General features: G+C 40.2%; 1 protein-coding gene across 1 annotated transcript; it reads right to left on the bottom strand.

Annotated features, from left to right (window-relative positions):
• Positions 1-3,946: 3,946 nt before the first annotated feature.
• Positions 3,947-7,320, bottom strand: LOC141494902 (cathelicidin antimicrobial peptide-like). The gene is made up of 4 exons (XM_074196032.1): positions 7,123-7,320; positions 5,397-5,504; positions 5,078-5,149; positions 3,947-4,180 (listed from the first exon to the last, which is right to left on the bottom strand). Exons 1-4 carry the CDS (start codon positions 7,315-7,317, stop codon positions 4,061-4,063), a joined length of 495 nt encoding a protein of 164 aa, XP_074052133.1. The 5' UTR covers positions 7,318-7,320; the 3' UTR covers positions 3,947-4,060.
• Between the last annotated feature and the right edge of the window lie 2,908 nt (positions 7,321-10,228).

Raw genomic sequence — 10,228 nt, forward strand, 5'->3', positions numbered from 1 at the left:
TGTTCAGTCCTGCCCTGGGGCTACTGCTATCCTAATAAGTATGGGTCTCATGTAATCCAACAGATTATATAGATTTAGTCACGTGGAGTGCCAGACCTGGAGTCAGGAAGATTCATTTTCCTAAGGTCAAATCAGGTCTCAGACATTTACTAACTATGTAACTCTAACCCATTTGACTCAATTTTCTCATTTGTAAAATGAACTGGAAAAGAAAATGGCAAACCTCTACACTATCTTTGCCAAAAAAAACCAAATGGCATCACAAAGGTAAACATTACTGAAATGTCTGAAAAACAATAATTATTCATACTTCAGTTAGTATTTCTAAATTTTACCAATATATTAGTGAGTTCTTCAATTCCCTTTCTCTTTCTATCTCTTCCATTTAAAATAACTGTAGACAACATTAAATACTTGCTAACACAGACTTAGGAACTATATGAACACAATTACAAAATATTTTCCACATGAATAAAGTCAGATCTAAACACTGGGAAAATATGAATTGTTCATGAGTAGGCTGAACCAATATAATAAAAGTGATAATTAATTCTATCTAAATTAATTGACTTACTTAGTGCCATACCAATCAAAGTACCAAAATTTATTTTAATGAGCTAGAACTATAGCAACTAAATTCATATGGAGGTACAAAAAGTCAAGAATATCAAGGGAATTGATGGAAAAAAAATGCAAGGGGAAGTGGCTTAACTGTACCAAATTTCAGACACTATTTATAAAGTAGCAATTACCAAAACTATCGGTTACTCCTTAGTGAAGCAATGGAATAAATTTGCTACACAAAACACAGTAGTAATTAACCACAATAATCCTAGTTTCTGGGATAAGAACTCATTATTTGACCAAAATTGCTAGAAAAACTGGAAAACAGCATGACAAAAACTAGGTAAAGACCAGCAAGTTATATCACAAAACAAGATAAGGTCAAAACATAAAGGGTAATATTAGGAGAGCAAATTAGGAGAGCAAGGAACAGTTTATCTCTCAGATCTATGGATAAGGGAAGAGTTGTTGATCAAACAAGAGTTAGAGAGAATTATGAGATATAAAATAGATACTTTTGATTTTATTAATTTAAAAAGCATTAGTACAAATAAAACCAGTTCAACCAAGATAAGAAGGATAAAAGAGAACTGGAAAATAATCTTTACAGCAAGTGTTTCTGATAAAGGCTTTAATTCTCAACTATATAGAGAACTGAATCAAAATTATAAGAAAACAAATATTGCCTAATTGATAAATGGTCAAAGGATATGGACAGGCAGTTTTCAGATGAAGAAAAACTAAGCTATCTGTAGTCATATGAAAAAGAGAAATGCAAATTTAAAAAACTCTGAGGTAGCACCTCCCACCTATCAGATTGACTAATGTGACAGAAAATCAAAATGATAAATGTTGGAGATGATATGGAAAAACTGAGACATCGATTCACTGTTGGTGGAATTGTGAACTGATCCAACCATTGTGTAGAATAATTTGGAATTATGCCCAGAGGACAATCAAATTGTTCATACTCTTTGATCCAGCAATACAATCCTAGTTCTATATCCCAAAGAGATCATTAAAAAAGGGAAAAAGACTCTGCATAAATAAAAAATATTTTAGCAGCTCTTTTTGTGGTGGCAAAGAATTAGAAATTGAAGGAATGTCCAACAACTGGGAAATGAGTGAACAAGTTGTGGTAAATGAATGCAATGGAATACTACTGTTCTATAAGAAATGATGAACAGGAGGATTTCAGTAAAATATGAAAATTCTTTTTTAAAAATTTTATTTATTTAAGGCAACAGGGTTAAAAGTGACTTGCCCAAGGCCACACAGCTAGGCAATTATTGTCTGAGGCCAAATTTGAACTCAGGTCCTCCTGACTTCAGGGCCAGTGGTTTATCCACTGTTGCCCCCCAAATCTGAAAATTCTTACATGAACTGATGCAAAATAAAGTGAGCAGAACCAGGAGAACATTATTTATAGTTATGGCAGCGTTGAGTCATGATCAACTATGAATGACCTGGTCCTCAGCAACATAATGATCCAAGACAATTCTAAAAGGTATATGATGGAAAATGCTATCCACATGCAGAGGAAAAATTGATTTGAGTTGGAATGTAGATCAAAGCATAATATTTTCATTATTTTTAGTCTTTCACAGTTTCATTTTTCCTTTCAGTCTGTTTTTCTTTTACAACTTGACTAATATGAGAATGTTTTACACGATTGCACATCTACAACCTATATCAAATTGCTTACTACCTAAGGGAAGAAGGAAGGGAGAGGAGGGAATAAATTTGGAACTCAATTTAAAATGAATGTCACGAATTGCCTTTGCATGTAACTAGAAAAATAACATGCTATTTTTTCAAAAAATTATTCCTTATAAAAGAGATGTTTTATTGACTTATTTTAAACAATCGCCAACCAAAATATATAAACTTACAAAATAATAAGTAAATAATAAGTAAAATCTCAGTCAAAGGACAAGAGAAAGACATATACTGGGCACATGCAGTTTACAACAATAAAAAGCTAGTAATTATAAACCCAGAGAGAAGGGTCCTAAATTGGTGGAACCCTGGAAGTTGGTGGCAGCTTTGAACCAGCTGAGGGAGGACGACCAAACTAGAGGACTGCCACAGGGACTAAGCATGCTTCTAGAAGTCCATTCCCTGGACAAAACCCCCACCACTATATATCTTAATTCCATCTCTGGGCAGTTTTTCCAGGGAACCACTGGACAAGGTCTTCACAGGCATTCATTCCCTTGATGTTCTTCAACAAAAGGCAGTAGGTGTTGAGACTCCCTAATGAGCTGACTCTCAATAGAGATGAGAGAGAGAGATAGACTATGTGAAAACCTGAGAGCTGTGTAATCTGTGTGTTTGTTCTCTCTGTTTTTGTTTTTGTTTTTTGCAAGGCAATGGGGTTAAGTAACTTGTTCAAGGTCACATTGCTGGGTAATTATTAAATGTCTGAAACTAGATTTGAACTCAGGTCTTCCTGACTCCAGAATTGATACTCTAGCTTCCATTTAATTTCCCCCTGTGAGCTTGTTTTTGAGTCTAGAGTAGAGACAAGAAGCCTCTAATTCAGAGATTTGTCAATGAGGAAATACTAGGGCAAGTGAAGGGACTGCTTCCCTAGCATTTGTGTGTAGAGGTCTGGCAGTCTGAGAGGTTCTGGGACCTGGGGTGATATTGATTGGGAGAAGAGAGATAAGAGGCCTGAGTCTGATTTCACATATTGCTTATGAAAATCTATCTTATTCAAAGTGCCACGACTTCCCCTCTGCTCATATGCACTACTGATGACTTGGGTTCTTTCAGATCGAATGGGTCTAAGTGGGTAGTTCATTCCCAGGATAATGAGGCAACTTTCATTCTTCCTTCTCCACCATGAGTTTTGCCAAATCGGCTCTACATTTCTACATCTCTCTTGTCCACATCATCTTTTTCATTCAACTCGTCTTTTCCATTCTAACTACCAGCTTTCAGCAAACCCTCATTTCCTTTCACCTATTGCAATAGCCTCTTCACTGATCCCTCTGGGTCTAAACCCTTCCTTTTCTATTCCATCCTCCACTCAACTTCCTAATGAAAAGATGGGATCTTTTTCTGCTAAGATAATACAATACTTACTATAAAGTGATTCTCTCTCTCTCTCTCTCTCTCTCTCTCTCTCTCTCTCTCTCTCTCTCTCTCTTTCTCTGACTTGCTGGATCAGTTTGCCTAGATGTTACCTTGTTCCAAATCACCACTACATGTTCCTTTGATTCCTTACATTTCTGCTCCCATTCCCATTCCAAGTAGATTATAAATTCTTTAGTGGGGAGAGAGTGTGCGTGTAATTTTTCAGCTTTTTTACGCCCATTGCCTAAAAGTATATGTGAATTGATAAAGATTCGGCAAGAAATGAATTGAATGGAGAAAGTGTGAGAAAACATGGAAGCAGAGAGAGGAAAACTGGACTTTATTAATCTGAGGAGACCAAGGAAGTTTGCAAGATCTCAAAAACAGATACTAAGGCTTAGTCTCACATACAAGTCTAGCGTCCTATTGGGATAGAAAATCCAATCTGAACGTTCTTTAATGCATTCTTTAGGAATCTTCCTGCTTTTCTCACTATGTTCTTCAGCCGACCAAAACGTCTCTTGATTCTTTCAGGCTGCAGAGGGGAGAGAAACAAAGATCCTTAGTCCAGAGTCTTTGGGGCTCAGGTTAAAGAGTGAAGAAAACTCTGCCCCCTCCCCCTGAGGAATGTGATAACTTGATAACTTAGAGGTTCACGAGACTCAGAAGTTGGAGGCTCCTCAGCAATCATCTGGTCCAACATCCCATGGGAGATGAGGACACTTTGCTCATGACACAGCTGACAGACCCAGGATTCAAACCCAAATCTTCCATCTTGCTACTTTAAAGCTAGTGCTCGACCTACCACAGAAAGTTAAAGCTTCAGAGGGTTCTGCATGTTCTTTTTTGCAAAAGATAAAAACGTTTTTCCAGAATAGTCTCCTCTTACTGTTGTGCCCAGGAGATGTAGAGAAGAACAAGAAATTCCTTCCCTCCAGGACTACCCTGGGTCCTATTGACTGAGGCATTGACTGAATCACACCTGATATCACAGTCCCTACCTCAGAATAGTTGGGCAAAGTCACTTCACATTTCTAAACCTCAGTTTCTTTCTCTCTAGACTGGGGAAGGAGGAGTTGAATGGATAATTTCTAGTTCAAAATCCTGTGATTGATTCTCTGGAAACATGTCTAGGTCCTTCCTGATCCATTAGTCTTCCCTATCTCCCTCTTCCTCCATGACTCTGAGGTCAGAGACGCCTCTGCTTCCAGAACTGGGGTTGGGTGAGGTGCATGGGGACAGAAATGCTCCTGCCTGTGCATCCCCTCCCCTCCTGGAACCTGGAAGAAGACTAGGGAAGCTAGACTGAGGCTAAGATTGGAAGGAGGTAGAAAGGTCAAAAGAGGCCTCAAAGAGAGAAGGTACTGGAGATCTGGGGGAGTCTGGAGGTTTGGGTTCTTCCCCAGGCTCCCCCTGAGTAGTCATCACTTACCCCATCACAGTTAACATCAAAAGAGCGCTGAGTAGAGTCCAGGTTAATGACTCCAATGCATTCTTTCACCACCTGAGAAGGAGTTGCAGAGTTAGTTCAGGCCTGGGAGTCTGTAACCTCTGCCAGTAATATAACAAGAGAGGCAGCAAGTTCAGGCTTTGACCCAAGGCAGCCCTGGGAGGGATCTGCTTCACATCAGATCACTTTTCTCAGGGCAGCAGGAACACAGACCTCAGCCCCCTCCCCTCTCTAAGGTGGGAATATCCCCAGAAAGATACTCCTTCAGGCAATCTTCCTCTCTAAGCCAGGACACTCTCACCCCATTTTCCTTGAAGTCACAATCATCAGGATTTTTGTTTTCAGTCTTAAGGCACACAGTTTCCTTGATGGTAAAGCTGATAGATTGACGAGTAGCAGGGTCATTAATCTGGAGAGGAAAAGGTAAGGCAGGATTTTAGACCTAGGTCACACTCTGAGCCCCTGTGGGGCCAGGAGCAAGAGCTTTTTGTGCTGTAAAGAGGCTGAAACACCATCCAGTCTGATTTCATCAGTTGCTAGATGAGAAAACTATGAACTAGGAAAGTTAAGTGACTTGCCCAAGGTCACACTCATAGTAGTGTCAGCACTGCAGGCATCCAAAACCATCATATATCAAACTAATATCAAGAATGCCTTCTGGGACCCTATCATCATCACCACCATGTTCTGTTTCCACATTCCCTGTCCCCAGGAGACATCTCAGTCTGATTGGGAGACAAAAATTCTCAAAAAGGATAAAAATTACAAGTTTACACTTACTCAGGCTCATGTGAGTTTTACAGTAGTGACAAAAACCCTGGATTTGATGTCTGAACACCTGGAACTCATTTGTATTCAGACTGCTTAGCATTGTTCCTGGGATATAGGAAGAGATCCAATCAATGAATAAACATTTACCAAGCCCCTAGATGTGCACTGTGCTAAGACCTGGGAAACACAGACAAAAGACAGCTCCTATTCTCAAGGAGTTTACAATCTAATAGAAGGGAGACATCCTACAAACAAATCTATACAAAGCAATATCTGCGCAGGATCAATAGGAAATCATTAAGAATTCAGAAATGTCTTTTGTATTCATTCACTCATTCATTTTTTATTCATTCTTTCCCAGTTCTGACACTTACTGTATCCCTCATTTCTTTGCAGCATGATTTCTTACTTTGTAAATTGAGAGGATTAAACTCAGTGATATCTAAGATCCCTTGCAGCTTAACAGTTAATGATTCTAGCCAGTGCTGTTGAATATATGAAGAAAGAGAAGAAGAGTGAGGGTGAGAGAGAGAGAGAGAGAGAGAGAGAGAGAGAGAGAGAGAGAGAGAGAGAGAGAGAGAGAGAGAGGCTGGCATAGAGGAAGGAAGGGAAAGAGAGAGATCCCTCTGGCCTGGGGTCTCTGATGGGGATTGGGCTCTACTCTGAGGTGGGAGTAAGATTGAAAAGTCAGAGAAATGGAGAAGGGAATTCAAACAGGGAAGTCCTTGCAAAAATACCATGAGATAGGCCAAGCACTGACTACCATCCCCATTATATAGATGAGAAACTCAGAAAGGGAAGAAAATTTGTTTAGAATCAGAAAGAAGTTATCAGAGTTGGGATGGGAGTTTAGTTCTCCTGGCTCCAAAAATGATGATGATGATGATGATGATGATGATGATAATAATAATAAATGATAATTATAAAGGAGCAAATATTGTCCTAACTACTTTACAATGATCATCATCTGATACAACAGTTCCAGGAGGTGGGGGCTATTATGATTCCCACTTCACAGTTGATGAAACTGAGACACACAGAGGTTAAATGATTTGCCTAGTCTGATTTGTCTCAGAGTGTATTTGAACTCAAGTCTCTCTGATCTTCAGGGCTTGTGCTCTATCTACTTTACTGTCTCCCTTTACACTCCATCACAATATCTCCCAGTGAAGAGATCAAAGTTTTCTGGAGCAAAGGGTTCATAATAGGGAACCTTGGCAGGTGGAGCCCTCTCCCACCATCCCAAGGCTACTCACTTCTACAGGCTGCAGTTTCAGGCTTGAGAGATGAAAGAGGTTTTCAGATTCTGTCTTCCTATTGTAGTCGTTGATGAATGCATTCACCAAATCCTGATATGTTGGGTCCTGGGCAGAGGCCAGTGGAGTCATCAGACTGAGTAGCCCTAGCACAGATAGGGATATCTGCATGGTCCTGCCCCTCTGCATCCTCATCCTCTTGGCCTTCTATGCTCTGGGTAGAAAGGAGCTCTCTTTATTCCCTGGCTCTTCCCCAATGTTACACAAGGCCAGTGGACACTTCTGCCTATTGAGTAACAACAGTTCCTGAGGTCTACAGTTTCTCCCATTCTTTTGTCATCTCTTGTCCCTAGGCCTGACGATCCCTTCCTTCAGTTGCCTCATGGAGCCCTGCAGTTAACCAAAAGGAAATGTAGGGAGAAAAAGGAAGTATGGAGAAAAAATGGACTGAAAGAAGGGCAGGAAGACTAGGTAAGTTAAGGAATGTGAAGAAATAAATTATTTCCCCAATCCTTACTGTCTTACAAAGTCCTGTGTGGATGGCTCAAGCAACTGGCAGGTCAATTTGCCTTCCAATTACTCAAGGAACTTCACAATACTTAGAGTTGCTTAAATTGATCTCTGGATAAGGGAGATACTGAAGAGAGAAATCCCAGTTATGAGGCTGATGTTAATAATTCAGTTGAAGACAGGCAAAGATGTCAAAAGGCAGAGATGAAGGAGCAGCTCCCCTACAATCACCAACCAAAATACATAAATAAACTTACAAAATAATAAGTAAAATCTCAGTCAGAGGACAAGAGAAAGACATATAGTGGGCACATGCAGTTTACAACACAGTAAAAAGCTAATAATTACACCGGATGAACAATGTAAAGTGACATCTTTAAACAGGTTGAGTAAGTTTAGGAATCCCAAAGTCCAGGACAGGAGGTACTGAACATAAGACATGACCCAGGACAGAGAAAGGAAAGAAAGCCAGCTTTATTGAGATGAAATAATCATAATAAAGTAGGACAGTCAGGGAGGGCAGTAATAAGTCAGTTTCATTAGAGCTTAAGGGAAGAAGAAATGCCCAAACTGGTAAAATCTGATAGGTTTTTCAGGATTTTTACATGGGTTAGGCAGGGACCAGATCTTGAGAGGAAGAGGAGAGACAGCTGGTCCTAAAGACTACAGCGGATTCCTGAGAGGAGGGAAGCATCTAGGGAATTGGCAGCAAACTGATAGTCCAGCTCCCCTCTAGCACCAAAAGGAGCTTTAAGTTGTAACTCCTTGTCCTCCTCTGATGGGCCACTCAAGAGATATGAGCATCCTTCCAGCTTCTTCATTCACAGTGAGGGTGGGCAGGGAGCTACAGAAGACCTTACGGAAAAAAATACACAATTTTTTCCCCTTGCTTTAATATATTTGATCTCTAGGGTGATTTCACTGGTGAGTTATTTCTAATTCCTTAGGAAGTCTATGGTCCTGCTGATTTCCATTGTGTTATTGATTCAGAAGTAGCATGAAGCTCTATAGGACACACACACACACACACACACACACACACACACACACACTCCCTCTTCTAATAAATAATTGATGGTGGCAATATAACGGGGAGATACAATCTTAGGGGGGCAGATTTGATGGTGAGAATAGGAGTGTGAGGAAGAGTAAGGACACAATTGTGGCTCTCAATGGCATTGTTAGAGACCCAGCAGGTCCACCCAGGGCTTTCAGGAGGTCAGTGCAGTTGTCTAGCTCTAGGTGGCACAGACAAGTAGTTGAAGTGGTAGTACAATTTCTCAGATATATTAAAGATGATGTTGGTGTCTATAAACTACTCTCCCAATCCACTTGTATAAAAAAAAAACCTTTTCACCTCTCCCCTTTTTCCCTCAACCCACATCACTAAGGACAGGTCGAGTCTTCAAAATGTCACCTTCTTCATACTCTCTGAGGTGTCACTCTGGCCCCCAAGTCATATCTGTTTGTTGTACAAGAATCACAAAATCAGTAAATTAGACCCAGTACTCCAAAGGCAGTTACAAAGCCAGAGGACCTAGTATCAGTGGTAGAAGCCAGAATACAGACAATTGAGAAAGAGCAAGGAAAGTGGGAGGTTAGGTGACTAGTATGATGAGGAAGAAAGATCCAACAAAAAGAAACATTGTTATACCAATGTGTATTATAACTATAAGTTCTCTCCCATGTCTTATCTTATTTAGGGAGGTTATTAAAGGGTCTAGACCAAAATGTATTTTAAAATCTATAGAGGAGAGTCAAGATAATAAAAGAATAGGATGAAGTGCATCTGGGTTCTCTAACACAGCTTCTCAATAAAGATCTAGAAAATGAACTAGACCAAGTCCTGTTTGGGAAATTCAAAAAAACTAAAATCACAAGGAGACATATTTCTAGCCCAGGTCACCTAAGAAAGGAGGGTAATCAGAGAGCTAAACAGACATTAGGGAAATAAGAATTGCCGGACCCATACAGAAAGACCCCCTCCCATGTGTAGGATTCAGGAACAGGAATGCTGCTGAACAGCGATTCTGCCCTTCATCATTCAGTTGTGGTTCACAGATCCAGGAGAGACTGAGGAGTTGGAATCTTCACTTAGGGTTGCAAGGGAAAGAGTGTTTCTGGGCCTTACACTGGGTTTTGAGCAAGGAACAAGTGGTTGTGGGGCTCTGATCCCAGGACCCTGCCTTTTAGCCTCCAAGCCAATCTGAAGCTTATAGCAAAATCATCAGGACAGGAATCTCAGACAAAATGTAGTCAGTAATTACGTAGCTCAGAGCCTGCAGAGCTTTCTAGCTGGATAGCTGTCTACTGGAACTTCCAACCAGAGGCAAACCCAGAGGTATATTGTTCAGACCTACACTCAAGTCAGGGACTTGCAGAGATCAGAATAGTCATAGAATGGTCAGATTTTGCCCTACCTCAGACAACTTTCAGAGATTTGAAAATTTGCAACTCTCCATCCTGAGCTATCTCTGAGATCTGGAATAACACAGCATTCATTTCTCCCAAGAAAACAATAGAACAAAGTTCCTATGACACATTGCTCACAGAAGTTCACAGAGCTTGATGTTAATATAAAGTCCAAAGTTGGGAA

This window comes from Macrotis lagotis, chromosome 8 (genome assembly GCF_037893015.1).
Source record: "Macrotis lagotis isolate mMagLag1 chromosome 8, bilby.v1.9.chrom.fasta, whole genome shotgun sequence".
NCBI classification, from domain to species: domain Eukaryota; kingdom Metazoa; phylum Chordata; class Mammalia; order Peramelemorphia; family Peramelidae; genus Macrotis; species Macrotis lagotis.